The 27,561-nt window shown below is 40.7% G+C and overlaps 1 protein-coding gene and 1 non-coding gene across 2 annotated transcripts; one reads left to right on the top strand and one right to left on the bottom strand.

Moving 5' to 3' along the window:
- Positions 1–2,426: 2,426 nt before the first annotated feature.
- LOC132041744 (uncharacterized) lies at positions 2,427–7,122 on the bottom strand. Its single transcript, XM_059432436.1, has 4 exons — positions 6,954–7,122; positions 6,510–6,716; positions 2,726–3,427; positions 2,427–2,638 (listed from the first exon to the last, which is right to left on the bottom strand). The coding sequence occupies exons 1-4, from the start codon at positions 7,120–7,122 to the stop codon at positions 2,427–2,429; spliced, it is 1,290 nt and encodes a 429-aa protein (XP_059288419.1).
- Positions 7,123–7,138: 16 nt separating this feature from the next.
- On the top strand, positions 7,139–7,244 carry LOC132041746 (small nucleolar RNA R71). The gene has a single exon (XR_009411210.1). It is a non-coding gene; the product is annotated as a small nucleolar RNA R71 (small nucleolar RNA).
- The last annotated feature ends 20,317 nt before the right edge of the window (positions 7,245–27,561 follow it).

The following is a 27,561-nucleotide window of genomic DNA, read 5'->3' as shown; positions in this document are numbered from 1 at the left end:
ACAACTTCTACCCATTTTGACACATAATCCACAGCAACCAGAATGTATTTCATGCCACACAACTCATAAAGGGTCCCATAAAGTCAATCCCCTAGACATCAAACACTTCTACCTCCATAACAAAATTCATAGGCATCTCTTGCCTTCTGCCTATGTTCCCTTTCCTCTGACATTGATCACAAGACCACACCAATAAATTAGCATCATGAAAAATGGTCGGCTCGGCGACCTTTCGTAATAACCGCATTCAAGTACCTTAAAGTCTTTCAGTGCACACACCTGTCCGATTTCCACTATGATGACCCCCAACAGGAGAGTCATGGCACGCTTTTAGAATCGAATCACTTCACTTTTCAAAACACAGCGTCGAATAATGTTGTCAGCGCATGTTCGAAACAAATAAGGCTCATCCCAGTAGTACTGCCTAGCATCTCGCAAGAATTTCTTCTTTTGGTAGGCTTTGATATCTTCTATGGAACTATGCACATGCTACGTTACCAAATAATTGGCAAGGTCAGCATACCACGGTGCCACCTCCATTTGCACAGCCAACACCCTCTCATCTGGAAAAGCATCATCTATGTCAAGCTCATCAGAAGGTCTTCCCGCTTCTTCAAGCCGAGAGAGATGGTCAGCAACCTGGTTTTCAGTGCCCTTGCGGTCCTTTATCTCAAAATCAAACTCTTGCAGCAATAGCACCCATTTGATCAGTCGCGGCTTTGCTTCCTTCTTTGCCATGAGGTATCTCAAGGCTGCATGATCAGTGTAAACCATGAATTTGGACCCTAACAAGTAGGCCTAAAATTTCTCAAAAGCAAACACAATGGCAAGCAGCTCTTGCTTCGTCACTGTATAATTCATCTGGGCAGCATTCAGTGTTTTGCTTGCATAATAGATCGGGTGCATAATTTTATTGTGCCTCTGCCCAAGCACAGCACCTATTGCAAAACCACTAGCATCACACATCAGTTCAAATGGTAAGGACCAGTCAGGAGCAACAATAATAGGAGCAGTAGTAAGACGCTCTTTCAACTCCTCAAACGCCTTTCGGCACTTATCATCAAATGCAAACTTCGCCTCTTTTTCAAGAAGCTTGCACACTGGGTTAGCAATCTTGGAGAAATCTTTGATGAAATGCCTGTAGAACCCAGTATGTCCCAAGAAACTTCGGACTTGACTGAGATAAGTGGTGAAAGTTTTGCAATCACATCAATTTTCGCTTGATCTACCTCAATTCCCTTTTCAGAAATTTTGTGACCAAGGACGATTCCTTCCTTCACCATAAAATGGCACTTCTCCCAATTTAGAACGAGATTAGTCTCCTAACATCTTTTCAGCACTTGACCCAGATGGCCAAGACAATCTTCAAACGAATCCCCTACTACAGAGAAGTCATCCATGAACACCTCCAAGAAATCCTCTACCATGTCAGAGAAGATTGATATCATGCACCTCTGAAAAGTGGCTGGTGCGTTACACAACCCAAAAGGCATCCGGCTGAATGCAAACGTCCCATAAGGACATGTAAAAGTAGTCTTCTCCTGATCTTCCAAGGCAATGTTGATTTAATTATAGCCCGAATAACCATCAAGGAAGCAATAGTAGCAACGCCCCGCTAGCCGATCAAGCATCTGATCAATAAAAGGCATGGGGAAATGGTCTTTGCATGTGGCTGTGTTGAGCTTGCGATAGTCCATGCAAACTCTCCATCCGGTTACGGTTCTAGTCGGGATCAACTCATTCTTTGCATTTGGCACCACAGTGATGCCGCCCTTCTTAGGAACACATTGGACTAGGCTCACCCATTTACTATCAGCAATTGGGTAAACCACTCCCACATCCAACCATTTGATGATCTCTTTCTTGACTACCTCTTGCATATTCTCGTTCAGTCGCCTCTGATGCTCTACACTTGGTTTGCTATCTTCCTCCAACTGGATTTTGTGCTCATAGATCCCAGATGGAATACCTCGAATATCTGCTATGGTCTAACCAATAGCATGCCTATACTCCCTCAATACCTCTAAAAGCCATAACATCTGCTCCTCAGTAAGTAGAGCTGAAATAATCACTGGCAATGTATTGTCAGGACTAAGGAACTCATACTTCAGATGTGATGGGAGTTGTTTAAGCTCCAATTTAGGTTGCTCAATGATCAAAGGCTTTGCTGGAGGAGTTGTTCTATTTTCCAGATCAAGATTCAGCTTCTTTGGGTGGTAGGAGTATGATCCCAACCCAACAAGTGAATTTACTGTCTCCACATAACCTTCCATGTCCTCAGCATCAAAATTAACAAGAATACCCGCTAGAGCTTCACCCAAACTTTCTTCTTCCATCTTGAACTCGACTGCTTCATCAATAACATCCACCGAATCAATTATCGAAATGCTCTCTTAAGCACTTGGTAACTTCATCCCCTTACTAGCCTAAAAAGTCACTTCTTCATCGTTGACTCGGAACTTGATTTCGTTTTTCTCTAAATCTATCAGAGCTCTCCCTGTAGCAAGGAAAGGTCTCCCCAAAATAATAGGGATGTCCCGATCAATAGCACAGTCAAGAATCACAAAATCGGCGGGCAACATAAAATCACCAACCCGCACAAGTACATCATTAACCACCCAACAGTCTTTTGATAGACCTATCAGCCATTTGTAACCTCATAGTAGTCGGCCTGACATCCCCAAACCTGATTGTTTGTGTATAGCAAGGGGAATCAAATTAATACTCGCCCCATTATCACACAATGCGCGAGCAAAATCATGGTGTCCCACAGAATAAGGAATGGTGAACGCCCCAGGATCTCCCTTCTTCTGAACAATAGTAGTTGAGATGATGGAACTCACAGTGTGAGTCAAACTTACGGTTTCATGTCGAACCGTTTTCTTCTTGGTTGGCAAGTCCTTTAAATATTTAGCAAAACCGGACATCTCCTTGACAGCTTCCAAAAAGGGGAAATTAAGAGACAACTGCTTTAACTGATCATAAAACTTCTTGAACTTAGCATCTTCCTTCTTCTTTACCAACCTCTGAGGAAAGGGAGGTTTAGATCTGAAAAGTTGAGTCAAAGGGCCGAGAGCCCCTTTCACAGGCTGCTTCCTCGTGTTCTCAGCTGCCTTCGTAATCTCCGGAATATAAGCAACCTTCTTGCCAGTAGCATTCTCATCAACAATAATGGGTGCTTCAGACTGTACCTCATCCTCTTCATCTATCGGCTCAAGATTAATCACCTTCTCATCAGCCCCTTGGAGTATTTTCCCACTCCTAGTAGTGATGGCAAACACACGATCTACACCGCCTCCCCCATTTTTTGGATTTGGAATAGTGTCACTCGAAAGTCCTCCTTTTTTAGGAGGGTGCTGCTCTCTAGAAATATCCCTCATCTGTGACTCGAGCTTCTGAATAGCCACTGTATGGGAGCCCACTGTCTCTGTCAGCCCAGATAAAGTCCTCTCAGACTTAGACTGATTTGCTAGAATGTTATATCCCGCATTTTTGTATATTGAAACAATCTGGATTAATTATGATAAGTTAAGGACGAAACTATTCCGGGATGCAAAGTCGGGATTTTTGATCTTTGATTTTATTTTTGGACATAAGTTGTGCATGAATTTGTTGGCATGGAACAATTAGGAAAATTTGGGACCAAAAATGATAAAATTTGAAAGTTGGAAATCATCCATTTTCCATGTGTGGCCGTGTGATGTGGGAATTGGCCCACACAAATTGTGGACAATTTTAATTGGTCCAACACTTGTGTGGGCCAAGGGGCAAGTGTGCACTTCATATAATAGCAAAAGATGACCACTAGTCTTCATTTTCATTTCAACACTTAGACAAAAAAAAAAAAAGAGAACAAGAAGTTGAAGAAAGTGAGGCTCTCGGCCAACATAGAGAAAAACCAACTCCCATTTCAAGCCATCCTAAAAATATTTTGTTGATGCAAACCCACTATTTTGAGGTCCCTAAGTAGCGTGGAAGTGTCGTTGGAGCGATCAACCCGCTAGTTTTCATTATCGCAAACCCTAGCCTCTTGTGGAGTTGAAGAAGAAAGGTAAGAATTGATTATGTTTTATGTGTTATAGAGGTTGTATGTATGTTGTAGTATGCTAAAATGAAGGAAATTCATGAAAAATAGTATGTTGGAAGTGAGTTGTGTGCATGGTGTTCTAGCCGTGCAAATGGGTGTGTGTTGTGTGGTGTTGAAGCTATGAATTAAAGCTTAGTTAGTATGTCATGATCATTGTAGGGTGAAGAATGCATGAGAATCATCCATATGTATATATGCTTTGTGTTGGCCGAAAATGATCATGGAATATGACAAAGAACGCATTAATGTCGCTTAGTGTTTTAGTCGTCGTTGCTATGAATTCTATGTTGGAAATGAATGCTTAATGACTCAAATTGATGTTGTAATTGTTGCGGACTGATTTGGAGGTTATTGTACCTTTAATGTAATTTGCATATTGATGAGAATGATATTGTTAGAATGTGAATTGTTGGTGCAAATCATGAATTGGAAATGAGGAATATGTTATAGTGGTGTTCTCGGGTTTGGGGGCTGTTTCGGGTAGAGTGGAGCAATTTTTGGATTGTTGAAAATGTTGTATGAATTGCTTAGAATATCTTTAAATGTTGTTGATATGGGTTTGGATGAGTATGTGAAGGTATAAGCGTTAATGTTGGCTTGAACGTAAGCCATTGAATCAAATATATTGAATGTTGTTGAATGATGTGAAAGAGAGCTATTAATGTTATATTGTCCTCCGGATTGGTTTTTGATGTTGCTAGGTTGGTTGTTGTTGTTGTTGTTGATTGATTTGGCCGAGTTAAATTCTCGGGGTGGCCTATTTACAGGGGAAATGCCCCAATTTACAAGTGAATTAAGGGCTAAATTGGAATTAAATGCCCAACATGTCTATAGCTAATGTTTGGTATCTTATGGCTTATTTGTAGACCTTGGGCAGCCTGAGACGTAGGTTGGATTTAGCTTGAGTGTGGATTATTTCGGAGAGCGTTTGAGGTATGTAAAGCTCAACCTTCCTTCTTTGGCATGCCTTAGTTAAAAATAGGCTATGACACGAACTTCGAGGAAACTCTATTCTCGCAATCCGAGCATGTCTATAATACGCATTTGTTTCTTGATATTCATATGTTGATGTTATGAAATATTGATCCTATGTTCTTGGAATTCTTGATTTGTAAAGGTTGCATGAAAGTTTGGTTTTTAAAGAGTTTATTCTTTAACGATTCAAAAACTACGAACGCCCATAACTTTCACAGAAAAGCTCGGATTACCTTGAGATTTTCGTATAAGGTTGTATGATGTAGGATGTGTATGTTTTCCATAGGCGGGCCCAGCTCGGGCCTACGCCCGTCCGTGGGTCCCGCGACGTTCCTTTATGTAATTTCGACAACCTTTGAAAGAGAATATTGTAATTATTATTCCGATTTCCAATATGACTATTTTACTTATCTTTTGGATTTATGACAATGATTTTATGCATATGATTCCTCACGACTCCGCTCGTGCATTATTATATCTTTCGCCGAGTCCGGGCCGGTTATGTTGTCGTGCGCACTTTGTTATACTGCGGGTGTTATCTTTGTGATTATGGTTCGCCGAGTCCCTCGCTCGAGGGCCGGGTTCCGCTTTATATTTGGTGTTATCTTGTGTATGGCGTTATCTTGTGTTTGCTTTGTGTGACGGGGATACGGAGATTTGAAACTTTACGGTGTTATCTTGTGTTATGGCGCCATCGACAGGCGGGCGACCATATTTTCTGTGCCCTATGCATGATTCGTATTTTTTTTAAAGTAAACATTTTGATATTTTGGAAATGCATTTATTTTTTGTACCTCTATTTCGATTACGACTCAGATTTGTATACTACATTTTCTGCTTTGCATACTCAGTACATATTTCGTACTGACCCCCTTTCTTCGGGGGCGTTTCATGCCCGCATGAATACGGACGTACGGTTGGTGATCCACCTGTCTAGGACACCCTCTCTGCTGTTTGGAGTGCTCCCTCTTTTTCGAAGCCTATATTTTGGTATATATTCGTTTGTTGCATTTGTATATATTTGTTCGGGGGGGGTACGGCGGGGCCCGTCCCGTCATATGATTCCGTTTGTCCGTTTAGAGATCGTGGACATGTAGGTGGGTTATGCCTACTTACGTACGGAGTGTGTTTGTATATATTATGTTAAGGCGATCCATTCGATGGCCGTGGCAGCCTCGTCGGCTTGCATTTGTACATTTTGGGCCGTTGTGCCATTTGATAGCCTTGTCGGCTTTTGATATATATATATATAGTTGTGTTTGCGATGTGTTTGAGATAGTTTGATATAATCTGAGACAACGTTTGATATTTGTGTCGGTTTGAGCCATCTGTTTGCGACCCAGATTTGTGATTGTGTTTGGGTGCCCAATTCGGGCACTAGTCACGGCCTACGGGGTTGGGTCGTGACATAGAATCTTCTCAAGCATTGATTCAACCTTCGAACTACCTTGCTCTGTTGACTGCCCTTTCGGTGGTATATAAGGATTGGAACTCTTGTTCCTAAAATTTTTACTGTTGTTGTAGCTCCCTTGGTTCGCACCACCATAATTATTGTTGGAGTTCCCAGAGTTGTTATAAGCACCTTGACCTTGTTTAGGTCTCCATTGATTCTGACTCTGATAACCACCTTGATAATTCTGTCTCTGGTAACCCCCTTAAGAGTTATTAACATAATTAGCATCTTCAATCTGCATAGGGGGCCCTTCGTGGAACGGACCATCTTGAGTATGGTACATCCCTTTTGGTAAAACTTCTTCTTCCTCACAAACATTTACCTTCTTGATCTGGGATTCATCAAACTTCTTCGTCAGCAAGGAGATATTTGTTCTAAGTTAACGAATGTTTTTGGGTATCTTGATTCTCCTTCACTATATTCGGATCATAGCATTACCAAACGGTACCACATCAGCATTGTTTGAGTGCCAAGACTGATTATAAGTCGTCAGCTTGTTAAGTATGGTGGTCACCCGTCGATAAGATTTGTTCATGAAACAACCATTAGCTGCATTATTGGCAACTGACTGTGTCACTGGATCTAGCCCTCGGTAGAACTTCTCCATTAGTATGTTATCCGGAAAACCATGATTTGGGATCTTCTGCAAATACTCCTTGAATCTCTCCCCGGCTTCATATAATTGTTCCCCCGGTCGCTGCTTAAATTCATAGATCTTGTCACGAATTTCAGCCTTCTTGCTAGGGGGGGTACTACTTTGTAAAAAAAGCAGCCACCATCTCTGCCCATGAAGTAATCGAATTTCGGGGTAGCTTTTCAAACTATGTTCTTGCCTCTCCAGCTAAGGAATATTTGAATAACCTCAACCGAATAGCATCTTGTGGAACGTTGTTCTGGATGTGATTAGCAAACATATCCACAAAATTCTGCAAATGACGTTGAGGGTCATTCTCGGTAGAGTTCCAAAAGTATCACTCAAGCTTCAACAACTGGTATAGAGAGGAGTCAATTTTTACGATATGACTCCAACTCGAGGCCGAACAATAGCGGATGCATAATCCTCCTACCGAACAAGCTCGGCGAAAACATTCTCATCATCTGAATCATTCGCTGATTGTTCAACCGATTCCCCACAGTTACAGTAAGACGTTGATTTTGCTCATTCGATTCATGTTCACCTGGTTTACACAGAGTAGCAAACAAGGTGTGATGGAATAAGCAAAAGACTTCAATAAAGTAAACACTATTTAGTAATTTCAAAACCGTATTTCCCGGCAACGACACCAAAATTTGATACGCTCAAATTACACCAATTAATGGTATAACGCGGACGTTATCAAATATAGTAACCCAACAAGGTTGGGGTCGAATCTCACAGGGAATATGGTGTGAAAAGGTTACTAAAGTCGTAGAATGCTATGTTTAGGTCTAATGTCTTAATCCGATGATTTTGGTAAAAGTTGGGTTTTTAATAACTAATTGCTAACTATTGCTTTGGTTGTGAATTTATGGTAAAAGAAACTAGGGTTGTGTCCCCTTTAGATAGAGTGTATGATCATGGGTATTGATCTTATATACTTCTAATGAATCATTATATGAATGTATTTAATCTCTATATGAATCTCTACTATTTCCCAATAAATAAAGATTATTTCTTTCTATGATTTTTCCAAATATAAGAAAGTAACTATGAAGAACGATTAATCATGCCATGTAAATTATTCTTATTCCTAAGTGAATTTATTAAACAAAGTTTAAACCTTTGAGTCCTTGTTATTTATTCTTACCAACCCTAATTATTTTTCCAAATAAATCAAGGTTTATGGCTTTAATCAATGTTTGCAACCATTAATTATGAATGAAGAATGAAGAATAAATAAACTCTAATAATCCATTTTATGTATATCAATCACAAACTCAATCACAAAACACCCATCAATTGGGTTCACAGCCCTAGTAAGGGAAATTAGCTACTCATGACAAAGAACAAGAAACAAGAAATTGAAGAATTCATAATTGCTTACTTTGGAAGAAAAGAGGAATTGATAATACTTGAATTGATATTTCAACCTTCAAAAACTAGAGAGTATTTGTTGTTCTAAATCAAGAGACAAAAAATATGACAACTGATAATAATTAAAACCCTACTGTCACGACCCAACTAGGGGCCGCGACGAGTACCCGATACCTGTACCGGGCACCCCCTGTCATACGTCTTATTCTTATTACTAAGTGGGCCGTATGAACACTAGCATTTTTTTTCCCTTAGCAACCTCGATAATAGTATACATGGACACGAGTAGTGATAATCAACTGTGCTAACATATTACACGGCGACAAAGACAACTAGGTTGTGAAACATCTAACTGTGCATATCTGTGTACGAGCCTCTAAACACGATACATATAATTACAAGTAACTGACTTTGCTGGGTCCAAATATATACACAAAAACAGTACCCAAAATAGAAGCTCGGAACAACTGGAGCGCCTTCCAATGTACGGCTGAAAAAGCTCCTAGGAGTCGAGCCCGTCAACCTGTCTACCTGCGTGGCATGAGACGCAGCCCCCAAGAAAAGGGGTCAGTACGAACAGTGTACCGAGTATGTAAGCCATAGAAATAATACAGCGAAGCATGTAACATATGAGCAATAACAACATGTGGGACCAAAGATCATATAACGAGATAAAAGGATGATCTTTGTACACAGTAAGTGCCTTTCGGCGGATATCATGCTTGCTTATTATATATATATTTCTTTCAAAACATTTCTTGTCATATACATGTGAAAATAAAACAAGTCATGTCGCCGAAATACGTCGGCTCGCCCACATGTGTCCCGCGTCCGGCATCCCGCGTCGGGATGGAATTACGCCAGTGACAGTGGCAATGCGTCTATAGCGCAACATGTATCCATTCCCCAAAATTTCCCCATTTTCATAGACATATCATATACATGTCATGTACATATCATATAAACGACATGCATAAGAACCCAAAGAAAGTCATGTGTCTATCGGGGTGACGTAAGGTCGGTAGCCCCCGACTACCTTATGGAATAACCACGGTCGTTTCGTCTCACCTTGAAGGAACAATCATTATAAGGCGGGACCATCAATGAATAGCAACACCAAGAAAGCATAAAATAAGATTATAAAGTTCCTATGAAAGAAGTAATGGAAACCGATATGCACGTTTATCGAGACTCGGGTGACGAACATAAAAACACGGTCATCATGTACCATTGGGGTCATTCACGAAGGTTTCAAGGCATTTCAATTTCATTTCCAAAGGTTTCGGACGTTTGAGCACTTCTTTCTTTAAAGCACAAGTTATGGATTCAATTCTATTGAATGAAAGAGGAATAAATTTAGGTGTCGTTTCCGAGGGGTAGGACTTTTCCCGAGGGTCGGATTTCAACTTATACTAACTAGGACATGCCAAATGAAGGAGAGGTAGGCTTCACATACCTTTTACGCTTTGTTCACGTCTCCAAACTCAAGCTCCAAGTTCGCCACAATCTACAAATTGGTCATGTTTACCAAACATGATTAGTGCCTTTAGAATTGAATTCTTAAAATAATACTTGGCTACCGAAATTTCGGCAGCACCTCCCCTGTAAATATTCCATTCCTCCAAGTTCAACTTGGCCAATTTTTACTCAACAACAATCCGGAATTCAAACCCGGCCAAACTATCAACCAACAATACCAACAAACCACTTGTATTTAATTCAACTCAATTCAATTCTTTTCAATGCAATTCAATTCAATTCCATACAATTCAATATAATTCAATACAATATAATTCACATAATATTCCAACAATACCATCAACATACTACTTACCCACATCTTCCAATTTATGAAACAACAACAACATTTTTTTCCTTCTTTCAAATTCAATCACAACAACCCAATTTTCATTCCTCCAAACCATTAAATCTTTATTCTAACACCATAGAACCTACCATAACAACAATTTCCATTCTAAATAAAATCAATTCATCACCTCTTACCACTACCTTGAATTCGGCCAACACCCCTATGCATGTTTTTCATGGACTTCCATATTTTCCATACATTACAACAACAACCAACACACAACACAACACAATATAACACAACACACACTACACATACACGGCCTAGCCACACAAGTCATGACACCACCATTTCCATAACACATGAATTTCATTCATTTCATACCCTACAACAAGCACAACATCCAATATACATAAATAGTAGATGAATTCTTACCTTTTTCTTTAACCCTTCCCTTGGCCAACTTATGTGAATATGAATTTTCTTGTTCCAATGAACACTCCAACTTGCTAGGGGCCCTTCACTTAGTAGGAAATGATTTTTTTGAGAAAATTTTTCCAAGGTTTCTTGTGGACTTGCTATGGCCGAATAGCCTATGGAATTTCTCCTCTTTCTCTCTTGTTCTTTGTTTCTTGAAAACTCTAGGGAATTAAGATGAATTAATCATCTTTCCCTATATATATATATATATATAGTCCCTTCCAATAGTAGTTGAACATTTTGCCCCTAATTTGGCTTGAATTCATTTGGCCACATATTGCAAGTGGGGCCCACGGCCAAGTGGCCCCTTTCTTGAAAATTCTAGCAAATTTCTTGTATTTCATGAAAAACATTTTCCTTAGTTCCAAATTTGCCCCCAGCCTTTCGCCATATTTCCATGAGTCGTTTTGCAAATTTACCTTTTTACCCCTGGCCTTCCTTAATATTCCAACTTTACAATTTTCCATACGCAACTTGTGTCACTTGCTTTGACTTACCCGAGGGTACAAAATACGGAATGTAACACCTACAATGACTATTTATAGGTTCTGAAAACGTGAAAGTTGCAGATTTGCACTTTGGTCCCCGTCGATATGAAATACAGTCCGTAAAGTGTTTTACGGACCGTAAACCGGTTTACGCCTAGACTTGCTTCCCAGTTTTGAGCAACTTCGATCTTCTGAAATACGGACCGTAAATTGGTTTACGGTCCGTAAACTGCCCGATCATCTTTCAACTTCCAAAACTTTGACTTTCTGCCGGATGCTCACATGGTTAAATATGCCTTGAAATACGGACCGTAAAGTGGAATACTTGTTACCCTCTATTCGTAAATCACCATATCCTCAGCCTGACTTTCTGGTTCCTCTTATTCTTTAATACGACCATGGAATACGGCTCGTATTTGAGAATACGGTCCGTAAACTGAGTTTACGACCACTTCTGCACTTCCAACCGTTTTCAGTCCAAATCTGTTACATTACTCTAAAACACTAAAAACACATTAAATAGACATTGACTTGCTTAAAAATAAGTAAAACTTCTCGTAAAAAGGCCTCGAATGTGCCATAAATGCCCGGCACATCAGATACTGGAGTACCTTCTAGGCTATATTATTTTATATGTGCCTACCTTAGGATTATGAGAGTTCAAGTTCATATAATAAGCTAGGGAAGCATTGGAGGGCGAGTAAATTAAAGAAATTAAGTTGTTGGAACTTTGGAGAAAAGATGGGGGACAATTTTGGCCCCTACTTGGAGAAGGAATATCTATTAGTATATGAGGAGTTTTGAGGCAAAGCAAAAGTCTAATTGAAGTCCATGAAGTATAGTTTCCAACGCAACAAACCGTGAATCAATCCAACATCGGAGTCAAACGTTACGAGCAGTTTAAGATGGGCTGTCAGAGCCGGGAATTAACCCTGCGTGAATGCCCCAGAAGGTGGCGCGAACGCGCAGAGAAGGACCCAATAACTCAGCGTGAACGCGCCACGAGGCAGCGTCATCGCGCTGAGCAGATTTTAAGTCGGTCCAAGAAGATTCTGGAACTCCATTTAAGGGGGGTAAGCCCCCCTTTCTTCATCCAAAACACACCAGAAAATCCCCAAATATTCTGAAAATTTCCCACAACTTCCCAACAACAAAATTTAGCCCGAATTAAGTATAGTCTCTGAATTCAGGTTCAGACAGTGTATAGTTCCGATTATAATATCGTATTGCGGTGAATTTTGGCTGGAATTCAAGAGAGAGAGTGAAGATATTGCAGTTCTAGCGGAGGTAAGGTATGAATCTTCCTTTATTGATATTGATTTAGGTGTATTTACAAAGGTAGAACTATTAAATGATCGTATACCAAATTTGTTGGTTGAGAAAATTGAATAAACATCGTGTGGGATGTTTTATGGAATACTTTGGTATTAGTGATGTTGTTATTGGCATTGGTGTTGTTGTTGTTGTTGTTGGTTGTTGGATTGTGATTTCTGGCTAGGGATACAAACAGGGGCGATGTTGCCCGAATTTCGGCAGATTCTAAAGAAGTCTAATTTAAAGACATGAGATAGGCATATGACGATAGGTCTAATAGTAGTATGATTTTTCTTGAATGTAGATTTACGAGCTGGGGAGAATAAACGTTAAGTAATAGAAGGCCGAAAAGGTATGTTAAGGCTGTTTCTTCTTTTCTTGGCATGTTTCCATATATGGTAAGAGCGTGATTAACCTTATGACTCGAGAGTTGTCAAAGTAGAGCTTGTCATACTGTTGTCTAGTTTCAGAGTGCTATGTTATTCTTTCTGAGGGGCCACATCCCCTCCCTCTGTCTTTGAGTTATGGAGAGACAGAAGAGGCATGTTACAGTATCAGTGTTTTTCAGCATACGCATGATTTACTGCATGGTATATATGTTTTTTGTACCCTGGCCACTTGGTCAGTGAGACATTTTATATTACCTGGCCTATGAGCCACGGAGTTATTACCTAGCCTATGAGCCACGGAGTTATTACCTGGCCTATGAGCCACGGAGTTATTACCTGGCCTATGAGCCACGGAGTTATTACCTGGCCTATGGGCCACGGAGTTATTACCTAATCTAGGGTCATGGAGTTGATTATACCTGGCCTATGAGTCATGGAGTTATCTATGCCTGACCCTCAGATCACAGAGTTATATATATAGAGTTGTGTTATCTTGCCTTAGATTAAAGGCAACCTAGGTAGAGTACTTCTAGATGTTTTCTTGAAATATCTAGAGTATAGCTTGTTACTTTATTTTAGCTGTTACCTTGCCATACATATTCAATACATTATTCGTACTGACGTCCCTTTTGTCTGAGGGCTCTGCATTCATGCCTGCAGGTGCAGATCGACAGATTGATAGGCCTCCCTAGTAGACAGGATCTGACATCAGCTGATTGGTAAGCTCCCTTCCTGTTCAGCGTTGCCAGGTTCTTTGGAGTCTTTCCTTCTGATTCTAGATTGTATGGTACAGTCACACATCTCCCTAGAGGCTTGTAGACGAGTCCTATATATAGTGTGTTTGTGTGATAGCCTTGTCGGCTTGTATATGCCTGTTGGATGCTGTTGGTTTTGTACGATTAAAGCAGCCCCCTCGGCTTGCTCAGTTATATATATTTTGGGTGTACGCCCAGTTCAAATGAGACAGTTAGCATTTTTATATCTCTCCAGATTAGACATTATCGGTTTAAGTTGGGGGTCACTCCCTAGAGTTTCAAGATTAGGGTGGTTCGCTCGGGCCTAGCATGGCTTCGGATGCCGGTCACGCCACTCCGGAATCGGGGCGTATCACCATCCTACCCCCCCCCCCCACATTGTCTATTTCATATATTTCATTTTACTTTAACAAAAGTTTTATAAAAAAGTGGGAAATTTGTTCTTACCCCACCACCCCTTGCGCTCCCCCGTACCCCCAGAATTTTCTATTTCATATATTTTGTTTTTATAAAAGATAAGAAATTTTCCCCACCCTCACACCCTGTCCTTGCTCCCAACAACACCAAAAATGTGTTTGTGATTATTCCAGAAGAAATGAAACAAAAGATATGGTAGAGCTCTATATGAATCGATATTATTCCATTCCAAATCCTTCCCGATACCTCCTAAGGAAAATCTCAAATTTGGATCGCAAATGTTACACCTTGGAAAATTTTCCGTTGGTGTACAGTGAATAGACGAGCGAGGGATATGATGTATACGAGGTTTGGAAAAGTAAGAAATAGTATTTGACGATCCTAATTAAGATTTCCAAAGACATTCGAGTTAAGGAAAGAAAGTTGTTAAGGGAAGTGAGTCGCAAGTCGAGTGTAACGGATAAGAATTTCGAGTATTGAGCTAATGGTGTATGAATGATGCCCTAAGGAAGAGTTATAACGTCCCTTAGATTGGTATTGAAGTGATAAACAAGTGTTAAGAAGGTTCCATAAGGATCGGAGATCAAACGAGTCGACGAAACGATTCTCGAAAAAACTGGACAATCTACGACCAGACATACTGGCCGTATAAAATGTATGGACCGTATGTCCAACCGTAGATTCAGCCCAGTATGGCATACTCCACTGGACCAGATCTACGGCCAGACATACGGCCCGTAGAAAACATACGGACCGTATGTTGGTCCGTATATCCTGGTCGGGGCTGAACTTGAATTAATATAAGCGACCATTTTCATTTCATTTTCATTTCACTCCCACTCCTCCACACTTTAAGACCTCTCTAGAATATTCCATACACTTCAATCATAATAAAACAAGAGAAATCAAAGATCATCAACAAGAAATCAAGTGAACCAAGTGAAGGAAACCCATTAAAAGTCATTCAAGTCAAGAAAACCCAAGAGAGATGAAATAGGGTTTTGGGTGAAAAGGTGTAATATCATCTAAGGCATATTCCTCTATCATCTAAGGTGAGTTTCATGACCTTTCCATGTTATTTGAAGTATTATTAAGTTAAAACACAAGGATTGTAGAAGTGTATAGCAAATGGGTCATTAAATGTGTGAATAGTGTTATTGTGGAATAGTAGTTGGAATGAATCATGAAAATGGTTGTGTTGATGTTACAAATGCGTTATAAATGACGTTTAGAACATGGAATGAGTATTGTATATGAAAGAATACGATGATGGACTTTTGTCATAATTATGAAGAATTGTAGTGAAATCATGAATTATGGGCAATGAAATTAGATGATGCCTATTGTTTACGATATTGTAATTGTTGTTACGAATGTTGGGAGTTGATGTGGAATATGGCGGAAAGTAGTATAAACAAAGGAAATTCTACCCAAATTTCTCTAGTTTTAGTAAGTATGTTTTCGTGATTGTTTGGCTAATAACGACGCGAATTCCATTGAAGGTATAACAAGTGCATTAAAGGAGGACGAGCAAGCGATAGAATAGTTAAGCGACAAAGGTATGTGAGGCTAGTCCTTTCTTTCTAAGGCATCAGTCCTATGGCATGATTTCCTCTTTCTTGTGAATGTTCCATCTTCAAGAAGACTATGAGCCCCTGTTCATGAATAGACACACGAGATAAGAGATATGCTATGATTATGATAACGTCAACGACAAAGGTAAGTCTAGAGATGCTATAGTCTATGATATGATGCTCCTATTAATCTAATGAAGCTATCCATAGCCCATTGATGTTGATCATCATACACACTCACCTTATGCTTGTTCCTTCAAGGTGAGTGTGAGTTACCTACGTGTTTCATAATGAAGTCGGGGTCCACGACCTTACGTCACCCCGATGGAGTATGATTGTCTATGAGTCTCTCTATGAATGTACTAAGATGAGTTATGATAAGTATATTATGATATGCATATTATGATGAGCACATGATGATATTACACCGCGCCTAGTTGGCCGTTATGGTAGGTTCCGCCAAGGCGGGCTGCTTATACACCATGGCCGAATGGCATGGGCGACACCAAAGTGGGCGGCATGAGATGATTCCGGACGCGGGAGGCCTGGACGCAGGCTAATGCTATTGCTAATGTTATTGATTATCACACCGCACCTATATGGTGGGGGCGGTTATACATTTATGCATATATGATATGATGATGAGTATGAAAGTAAGCCGGCGTATGCATTACTTCCTTTATGATTAAAAATTCTGAGTTGCTCCTCATTGATGCCTCCTTATTTCATTGTTATCTTATTATTGTTTATGCCTTACATACTCAGTACAATATTCGTACTGACGTCCTTTTCTTCGGACGCTGTGTTCATGCCCACAGGTAGACAGGGAGGTGATCTAGACTCATAGGGGTAGCAGTTGATTTGAGAGCACTCCATTTTTTGGAGGTGCCATTGATTATTCTTTTGGTACATATATGTATATATTCATAATTGGGCATGACGGGGTCCTGTCCCGTCCATATGTCTAGTATTCCAGTAGAGGCTCGTAGATACGCATGTGTGGGTAGTATGGTCCCATGGGTTACATGTATGCGTATGTGCATATATATATATATATATATATATTATTTTGATAGCCGAAGGGCTTATGTTTATAAAACTAATTATGTTTCAAATGATGATATATTTTCATGAACTTGAGCAAGTATTATGAATGAGAGCATATAGATAACAGAATTAGTGGTGTTCGGTGGTTAGCCCCGGATACTTGTCACGGCTCGTAGTTTGGGTCATGACAGAAGTGGTATCAGAGCAGTTCAGTCCTAAGAAGTGTCTACGAGCCGTGTCTAGTAAAGTCTTGTTTATGGTATGTTGTGCGCCACGCTAATAAACAAGAGGCTATAGGGTATTTAGGAAAAATGACCATCCTTCTTTTAATAAAATCGTGCGATAGAGCCGAGTATAAGATTTAATCCTCCCTAATGAGTATGTTGTGATTTCAGAATGCCACCGAAAGGAAAAGCTAAAGCCGCCCAAAGGGGCAAGACTACGACAAAGAGGCGGGCAGAAAGAGAGCCGCCTATGAATGTAGATAAGGATGAATCACATAATGAGGCTCCATCTAATGCCTCCACTACTCTGCCTATTACGGAAGAGCAAGAAGGGGCTTCTGTTCCAGCTCTCATGCCTCCAGTTCCTCCACCGGCTACTTCGGGTCAACAAGTGACCGAGGCTATTAACCTATTGACACAGTTAGTTGCCGCCCAGGCACAAAGGCAAAACGTGGGCCTAAGTGATCGTTCAGCTAGTACTAGAGCCCGTGACTTCATGAGCCTAAACACTCCGGAATTCTTTAGGTCAAAGCCGGATGAAGACCCGCAAGGCTTTATTGATGAAATGCTGAGAACGTTGCTGATTATTCATGCCTCCGAGACCGAATCAGTGGAGTTGGCATCATATAAACTCCGAGATGTGGCGGTCCTATGGTACAATAATTGGATGGCATCGAGGCAAGAGAATGCGCCTCCTCCCGTATGGCAAGAATTTGTTGATGCTTTCATTCGTCATTTTTTGCCTCCCGAGGTCCGCCGAGCTAGAGCGGATAGATTTTTAAATTTGAAGCAAGTAACATGAGCGCCTGGGAGTATAGTCTTCAATTTAATTCCTTGGCTAGATACGCTCCTACTATGGTGGCCGATATTGGAGATCGGGTGCACAGATTTATGAGTGGCTTAGGGCCACATTTATTTAAGGATTGCTTAACGGCTTCATTGCAAGATGGAATGGATATTTCCCGCATTCAAGCCCATGCCCAGAATCTTGAAGGACAACAACCTCCGCGAGAGGGTGATCGTGATGTTGATAGAGGGCAAAGCAAAAGGGGTCGGATCTATGGGCACGGGTAGTGATTATAGAGGGGGATCGAAACGGAGACATATTCTAGGCACTCGAGCCGATCATCGACGAGTGCACCTCCCGATTTACGGAGGTAGAGATCCGATCGCTCTTTCCGTTCGGGACGGGGCCGAGTTCGAGGGCCCCGGTTCCCGGTTTGGGGAGATTATAGTCGGAGGAGACCTCCGGTTCCCATGCGGTCGGTGCGGTAGATTACATTACGGCCGGTGCCGCCGGGGTTCGAAGCTTGCTATACTTGTGGTCGGAGGGGCATATGATGAGAGATTGCCTGTCGATGAGCGGCAGAGTTGGGGTCCAGCCCACAGGATCAGCGGTTGGTTCTTCGTCAGTGCGTCCGACAGGGCAGACTCCCCAGATTTTAGCAGGCCGAGGTAGAGGCCGAGGGGGAGTATCTACTTCAGGTGCTACACAGCCCCGCTTGTATGCTTTAGCCGGGCGACAGGATCTCGAGTCGTCCCCAGATGTGGTTACAGGTACATTGACTGTGTTTTCTCATGATGTGTATGCGTTGATAGATCCGGGTTCCACATTATCCTATGTTACTAATTGTATTGGGGTGAAACCCGAGCCAATTAAACCTTTCGAGGTATCCACTCCGGTTGGTAATCCCGTGATAGCTAAACAAGTGTATAAAGATTGTATAATTGTGATATGCGATCGCCAAACCAAAGCTGATTTAGTTGAGCTAGAAATGCTAGACTTTGATGTTATAATGGGTATGGATTGGTTGGCCTCATGTTATGCTAATGTTGATTGCCGAATGAAATTAGTTCGATTTCAATTTCCGGGAGAGCCCGTGCTTGAATGGAAAGGTAATACGACAACTCCAAGGGGTAGGTTTATTTCCTACCTTAAGGCAAGGAAGATGATAGCTAAGGGCTATATTTATCATCTAGTTCGAGTCCATGATACGGAAGAAAAGTTACCAACATTCCAATCTGTTCCGGTAGTGAATGAGTTTCCGGATGTATTCCCAGATGAACTTGAAATTGAGTTTGCCATTGATGTGTTTCCGGACACTAAGCCTATTTCTATTCCTCCTTACCGAATGGCTCTCGGCGAGGGTGAAAGAATTAAAGGCTCAGTTTAAAGATTTGCTCGAAAAGGGGTTCATCAGACCCAGTTCATCCCCGTGGGGAGCGCCAGTCTTATTTGTGAAAAATAAAGATGGATCCCTACGAATGTGTATTGATTATAGGCAGCTAAATAAGGTGACGATAAAGAACAGGTATCCTCTTCCAAGAATCGATGATTTATTTGATCAGCTACAAGGTGCCAAGTGGTTTTCCAAAATAGATCTGAGGTCGGGTTATCATCAAGTGAGAGTCAGAGAAGAAGATATTCCCAAGACAGCTTTCAGAACAAGATATGGCCATTATGAATTCCGAGTAATGTCGTTTGGGCTAACTAATGCTCCGGCAGTGTTTATGAACTTAATGAATAATGTATTCAGGCCTCTCTTGGATCTGTTTGTGATAGTGCTCATTGATGATATTCTGGTATACTCTCGCACGGAATCAGAACATGCCAGTCATCTACGTGTTGTTCTTGGAATTCTCCGTACTCGGGAGTTGTATGCAAAATTTTCAAAGTGCAAGTTTTGGCCAAATTCTGTGACATTCTTGGGCCATGTTATTTCAGATGATGGCATTAGAGTTGACACTCAAAAGATTAAAGCTGTGAAGACTTGGCCAAGGCCTACGACGCCTACAGAAGTTCGTAGTTTTCTGGGTTTGGCAGGTTATTATAGAAGATTCATAGAGGACTTTTCATCTATTTCAGCCCCATTGATGAAGTTAACCCAAAAGTCAGCAAAGTTTCAGTGGAATGACGCTTGCGAGCGTAGTTTCCAAGAATTGAAGGACAAGTTAACCTCAGCCCCAGTTTTAACACTCCCAGACGGGCCGGATGGCTATGTTGTGTATTGTGATGCTTCCGGTGTTGGGTTAGGATGTGTATTAATGCAGCATGGAAAAGTCATTGCTTATGCTTCGAGGCCGTTGCGAAAACATGAAAAGAACCGCCCAACTCATGATCTCGAATTGGCTGCAGTTATTCATGCCTTAAAAATGTGGAGACATTATTTGTATGGCGTGCATGTCGATATCTATACAGATCATAAGAGTCTCCAATATATTTTCAAACAGAAAGAGCTGAACCTGCGACAGCGGCGATGGTTAGAATTATTGAAGGATTATGATGCGAACATCCTGTACCACCCCGGAAAGGCAAATGTAGTAGCGGATGCGCTTAGTCGCCGATCAATGGGTAGCTTATGTGGGGTTCCCTCGGAAAGGAAGGAAATGATTCATGAACTCCATCAACTAGCAAACGTTGGAGTGCGTATAATTGATTCAGGCGATGCAGGAGTTAGTATTAACAATCCCACAGTTTCATCCTTGGACACAGAAATAAAAGAGCGCCAATACGAGGATCCCAAATTGAAGTATTATAAAGGTGTTTAGTTCCCAAAAGAAAAGTCACTATTTGAAGTCTCAGTAGATGGGGTTCCCAGGTACCAGAATAGGTTATGTGTTCCGGATGTGGCAGAATTACGCCGCCGAATTCTAGAAGAAGCTTATCACTCCCGGTATTCTATTCATCTAGGAACGACAAAGATGTACCATGATCTTCAATTGATGTATTGGTGGGATGGCATGAAAAGAGACATAGCAGAATTTGTGGCCCAATGTCCAAATTGCCAACAAGTGAAGGTAGAACATCAAAAGCTAGGGGGATTATTGCAAGCAATAGAAATTCCTACATAGAAATGGGAAGTGATCAATATGAACTTTATTGTAGGATTGCCCCGTTCTCGAGGAAAGTATGATTCCATATGGGTGATCGTGGATAGATTGACAAAAGCAACTCATTTTCTCCCAGTCAGAACCACTTACTCAGCAGAAGATTATGCGAAGCTGTATATCAAGGAAATTGTGAGACTTCATGGTGTTCCAATATCTATCATCACAGACCGAGGAGCACAGTTTACGACTAAGTTTTGGAAATCGTTTCAAGAGGGTCTAGGTACTCAAGTGAGGCTCAGCACGGCATTTCACCCGCAAACTGACGGACAAGCCGAACGTACTATACAGACCTTGGAGGATATGCTACGAGCATGTGTTTTAGATTTTGGTGGTAGTTGGGATGACCACTTACCCTTAATCGAATTCACATATAACAATAGCTACCATTCCAGTATCTAAATGGCTCCGTATGAAGCTTTATATGGAAGGAAATGCAGATATCCAATCGGATGGTTTGATGTCGGAGAAGTACAATTAATAGACCCCGAGTTGATTCAACAAGCTGCAGAAAAAGTCAAGGTGATCCGAGATCGACTATGGGCAGCCCAAAATCGCCAAAAGTCTTATGCGGATAACCGCCAGCGAGATTTAGAATTTCAAATCGATGATTGGGTGTTCTTGAAAGTATCACCGATGAAAGGGGTGATGAGATTTAGTAAGAAAGGGAAGTTGAGTCCTCGATACATTGGACCCTACAAAATCATCCGCAAAGTGGGTCAAGTAGCGTATGAATTAGATTTGCTTTCAGAGCTTGAATTAGTCCATCCAGTATTTCATGTCTCAATGCTCCGCAAATGTGTTGGAGACCCCACAAAGATCGTGCCAGTAGATGATGTTCAGATCACGGAAAAGCTAGCTTATGAAGAAGTGCCTATTGCCATACAAGGCAGGCAGGTACGAAGACTTCAGAACAAGGAAGTAGTTTCAGTTAAGGTCCTATGGTGAAATAACAATCGGGAAGAGATGACATGGGAAGCGGAAGAGAAGATGAAGTCCGCATATCCACACTTATTTCAGCCCCTGGAAGAGATCTATGATGAAACGTCGAAAGGATAAGGTATGTATGCTTTTCTTTTATGCATATGGGTCGTGTGTGGCCAATTTATACTGCTATTGTGTTGTGGCCCTGTGAGGCAATGATATTATGGGTTGTTATGACAGGACGATAACGCCATATTATAGGGAAAACTCTGGCGAAATTTTTCTAGAATCCCCGACGACTTAACATTCGAGGACGAATGTTCCAAAAGGGGGGAAGAATGTTACACCTTGGAAAATTTCCCGTTGGTGTACAGTGAATAGACGAGCGAGGGATATGATGTATACGAGGTTTGGACAAGTAAGAAATAGTATCTGATGATCCTAATTAAGATTTCCAAAGACAAAGTTGTTAAGGGAAGAAAGTTATTAAGGGAAGTGAGTCGCAAGTCGAGTGTAACGGATAAGAATTTCGAGTATGGAGCTAATGGTGTATGAATGATGCCCTAAGGAAGAGTTATAACGTCCCTTAGATTGGTATTGAAGTGATAAACAAGTGTTAAGAAGGTTCCATAAGGATCGGAGATCAAACGAGTCGACGAAACGATTCTCGGAAAAAAAACTGGACAATCTACAGCCAGACATACTTGCCGTATAAAAAGTATGGACCGTATGTCCAACCGTAGATTCAGCCCAGTATGGCATACTCCACTGGACCAGATCTACAACCAGACATACGGCCCGTAGAAAACTGTTATATCCCGCATTTTGTACGTCGGGATAATCCGAGTCAACCACGACAAGTTAAGGACAAGACCATTCCGAGATAGGAAGTAGAGACTTTTGTATGTTTTAAAAGCTTAAATTGTGTATGACTTTATTGGCATGGAAATATTAAAGAAGCATTTGGAGTCAATTCTATTTTTGGAAAATGTTCTATTATTGGAAAGTGAATTATTAGTATGGAAAAAAAAAAAAAAAAAAGATAGGGACATGTGGCCGGCCATGTGGCATGTGGGCCAAGGCCACATGGAACCTTACACAAGGTATTAAAAAAATGACTTAGTCATCTTTGTTCCATACTTCATCATTTCTAGAAAATTCAAGAAAAGAAAAACTTAGAGGAGCAAGAGAAGGGCTATTCGGCCAAGCCCTTAAAATTCAAGGCAAAAATCAAGCCATCAAGAAAATAATTTCTTCAAGCAAACTTGCTAATTCAAGGGTGCTCGTTAACGTGGAGTTGTTGTTTCAAGCGTTAGATTGCTCGTTTTCTCTATCTCTCACTGTAGACAAGTTGTAAAGTTGAAGAAGAAAGGTGAGTTTTAATCTTGTTTTCATGTGTTGTAGGTGGTTTATATGTGTTGTTGTATGCTAAAATGGAAGAAATTCATGATAGAAATCATGTTAAAGTGAGGCCGTGCATGTGGTGATTGGCCGTGTGTGTGTAGTGATGTAGGAGGGATGAATTAATTGTGTTTAGCATGTTTTTGTATTGTTGTAATGTGTAGAAATGGATGGACATCATGAAAATGGCATGTTGATGTGGTAGCCGTGTGAATGGTGTAGAAACTTAGTGCATGTGTAGTATGTGTGCCAAGAATGTATTAATTTTATTTAGTGTTGTGGTTATGGTTGTCATGTGGATTCTATGTTGGTAATGAAAGTTTAATGAATCAATTTAAAGTTATGATGGTTGTGGGCTGATTTGGAAGGCAATGTAATCCTTATGTAATTTTTTGTATTTATGGTAATGACACTATTAACTTATAGATTGTTGGTGTAGTTTATGAGTTTTGGAGGAAGGAAGTATGTTGGTGTTGTTCTCGGGTTTGGAGAGGATTTCGGGTGGATTGGAGTGTTGGTTGGATTGTTGGAAATATTGTGTGAATTGTTTAAAGCATTCTTGAATATTATTTGAATGGTTTTGGATTGGTAATCGAATGTATAAACGTTGATATTGGTTTGAATGAGAGTAGTTGAATGGAAAATAATGAATGTTGTTGAATTATATAAAGAAGTGTATTTAATGTTAGAATGCGTTGGAATTGAATATTAATGTTGCTACTTTGGTTGTTGGTGTTGTTGTTGATGAATTGGACCGAGTTGAAATCTCGAGGTTGGTGTATTTACAGGGGAAATGCTGCCGAAATTTCGGTAGAATTTGATGTTCGTTTGGAATAGAATTCCTAAATGTCTCCAACTAATGTTCGATATTTATTGACGTTGTGTAGATCTAGGAGCGCCCGAGACTTGAGGCTTGACTTAGCTTGAGAGCGGACAAGGTATGTAAGGCGTGACTTTTCCTTCTTTGGCATGCCTTAGTGATAAATAGGCTATGACGAGCCTCGGGGGAATTCCACTCTTAGGATCCGAGCTTTGATACGTACTTTATTCGTTCCTAAATGTAACCAAACTAAGGTTCTTATGTGTTCAAATGATTGAATTTCAAAAAGTCTTATAAAGAATTTTGCTACAAAAAGGGTCCCCGAACTTCAAACGCTCGTAAGTTTTGCATATGAGCTCGGATCGCCCCGAAACATAATAGGTAACTTCATAAGACATAACATTCCCCTAACTCTTGTAGTCGGGCTCGGATGGGGTTGGCACCCGTCCGTGGGGCCCGCGGCTTTTCTATGATTATCCTTAATGACCTTTAAGAAAGATTTAGTACTATGTTCACCTTGATCTCCGAGTATGGATTCTCTACTTATTTGGTAAGTTTAGAATTATGATTTATGCATTTAAAATGAGGATTGTTACTCATATGACTTCAATATGTAATTATGATTTCTAAGTCCGGTTTGGCATGTTCCGAGTAAAGTCCGAGAAGTATTTGATATGACTATTGTTCCGATTCTCAAATGATAGTTCGTTTAATTTATTTTATTCCATCGAGTCATAAAATGATTTGTGTGCATATGGTCTCTCACTACTCCGCTCGTGCATGCCTTAATGCATCTTTCACCGAGTCCCGGGGGTACGTATTCGTGGACAGTCTTATTGCATTGTTCACCGAGTCCCTCACTAGAGGGCCGGTACTATACATATATATGATGTTATGATGATGTGATGACATGGGGATGGCGGCCAGGATGGCATTTGATGATCCTATTCACCGAGTCCCTCACTAGAGGGCCGGGTACGACATATGCATATGATTACATGATTACTATACATGACGTTTACATGATTTTATTTACCGAGTCCCTCTCTGGAGGGCCGGGTATGCTATATGTACATAATGATTTGATGATATGACATGGATATGTATGATATATGATTCACGAACCTGCAAGTTTTGATTTCCCGATTACTATGTTTATTTCGATAATTCCGGTTCGGTTATGGTTCTATTTATTGTCTTCCGTGCTTTACATGCTCGGTACATATTTCGTCGACCCCCCTTTCTTCGGGGGCTGCGTTTCATGCCGCACGGTACGTATACTCGTTCGGGTGAGCCGCAATTAGGATCCCTACTCGGCTATTTTGGAGAGCTCCCTTGTCCGGAGCCCGTATTTTGGTACGGACTCTTTGTTATGTGTATATATTTGTTCGGGGTCGGCGGGGCCACTGCCGTTATATGATTCTGTTATTACTGTTAGAGGCCTGTAGACATAAACGTGGGTTGTGGGTAGCACTGTTCGGTTGCAATTGTGTTCTGTATATCTCCAGGTTGTATATGTGATATATGTATATATATGTGTGTGCGGTGTCGTGCCTTTCGGTACGTATAAGTTTTCATTATATTTGCTATGATCTGATTATGATTGATAGGTGGGTACGGGTGCCCAAGCCAAGTACTAGTCACGGCTCACGGGCCGGGTCGTGACAAAAACATACGGACCGTATGTTGGTCCGTATATCCTGGTCGGGGCTGAACTTGAATTAATATAAGGGACCCTTTTCATTTCATTTTCATTTCACTCCCACTCCTCCACACTTCAAGACCTCTCTAGAATATTCCATACACTTCAATCATAAGAAAACAAGAGAAATCAAAGATCATCAACAAGAAATCAAGTGAACCAAGTGAAGGAACCCATTAAAAGTCATTCAAGTCAAGAAAAACCCAAGAGATGAAATAGGGTTTTGGGTGAAAAGGTGTAATATCATCTAAGGGCTATTCCTCCGTCATCTAAGGTGAGTTTCATGACCTTTCCATGTTATTTGAAGTATTATTAAGTTAAAACACATGGATTGTTGAAGTGTGTATAACAAATGGGTCATTAAATGTGTGAATAGTGTTATTGTGGAATAGTAGTTGGAATGAATCATGAAAATGGTTGTGTTGATGTTACAAATGCGTTATACATGATGTTTAGAACATGGAATGAGTATTGTATGTGAAAGAATACAATGATGGAATTTTGTCATAATTATGAAGAATTGTAGTGAAATCCTAATTGTGGGCAATGAAATTAGATGATGCCTATTGTTTACGATATTGTAATTATTGTTATGAATGTTGGGAGTTAATGTGAATATGGAGGAAAGTAGTATAAACAAAGGAAATGCTGCCCAAATTTCTCTAGCTTTAGTAAGTATGTTTTCGTGATTGTTTAGCTAATGACGACGCGAATTCCATTGAAGGTATAACAAGTGCATTAAAGGAGGACGAGCAAGCGATAGAATAGTTAAGCGACAAAGGTATGTGAGGCTAGTCCTTTCTTTCTAAGGCATGAGTCCTATGACATGATTTCCTCTTTCTTGTGAATGTTCCATCTTCAAGAAGACTATGAGCCCTTGTTCATGAATAGACACACGAGATAAGAGATATGCTACGATTATGATAACGTCAACGACAAGCTAAGTCTAGAGATGCTATAGTCTATGATATGATGCTCCTATTAAGCTAATGAAGCTATCCATAGCCCATTGATGTTGATCATCATACACACTCACCTTATGCTTGTTCCTTGAAGGTGAGGCAGGTTACCTACGAATGTTTCATAATGAAGTCGTGGGTCCACGACCTTACGTCACCCCCGATGGAGTATGATTATCTATGAGTCTCTATGCATGTACTAAGATGAGTTATGATAAGTATATTATGATAAGCATATTATGATGAGCACATGATGATATTACACCGCGCCTAGTTGGCCGGGCAGTCACCGCCAAGGCGGGCAGCTATACACCATGGCCAGATGGCATGGGCAGACACCACTAGTGGGCGGCATGAGATGATTCCCCGGACGCGGGAGGCCTGGACGCAAGCTAATGCTAATGCTAATGCTATTGCTAATGTTATTGATTATCACACCGCACCTATATGGTGGGGTAGTTTATACATTTATGCATATATGATATGATAATGAGTATGAAAGTAAGCCAGCATGCATTACTTTCTTTATGATTCGATCGATTCCTGACAGCTCCTCATTGACGCCTCCTTATTTCATTAACGTCTTATTATTGTTTATGCTTTATTTACTCAGTACAATATTCGTACTGACGTCCTTTTCTTCGTACGCTGTGTTCATGGCCACAAGTAGACAGGGAGGTGATCCGTACTCATAGGAGCTAGCAACATTTGAGAGTACTCCATTTTCCGGAGGTGCCATTGATTATTCTTTTGGTACATATATGTATATATTCATGAATGGGCACGACGGGGTCCTGTCCCGTCCATATGTGTAGTATTCCAGTAGAGGCTCGTAGATAC

This window comes from Lycium ferocissimum, unplaced genomic scaffold (genome assembly GCF_029784015.1).
Source record: "Lycium ferocissimum isolate CSIRO_LF1 unplaced genomic scaffold, AGI_CSIRO_Lferr_CH_V1 ctg11510, whole genome shotgun sequence".
In the NCBI taxonomy this organism is placed as follows: Eukaryota; Viridiplantae; Streptophyta; class Magnoliopsida; order Solanales; family Solanaceae; genus Lycium; species Lycium ferocissimum.
The sequence above is the reverse complement of the archived record's forward strand: the minus strand, read 5'-3'. Positions and strand labels throughout refer to the sequence as shown.

Coding starts and splice junctions, on each gene's coding strand:
- LOC132041744 (XM_059432436.1), bottom strand. CDS start 7,122: ATGGAGAAGTTCTACCGAGGGCTAGATCCAGTGACACAGTCAGTTGCC. Junction 3,428..6,509: donor AGGGCAGTCAACAGAGCAAG/GTAGTTCGAAGG, acceptor CTGGGCTGACAG/AGACAGTGGGCTCCCATACA. Junction 2,639..2,725: donor ATTGTGTGATAATGGGGCGA/GTATTAATTTGA, acceptor AATGGCTGATAG/GTCTATCAAAAGACTGTTGG.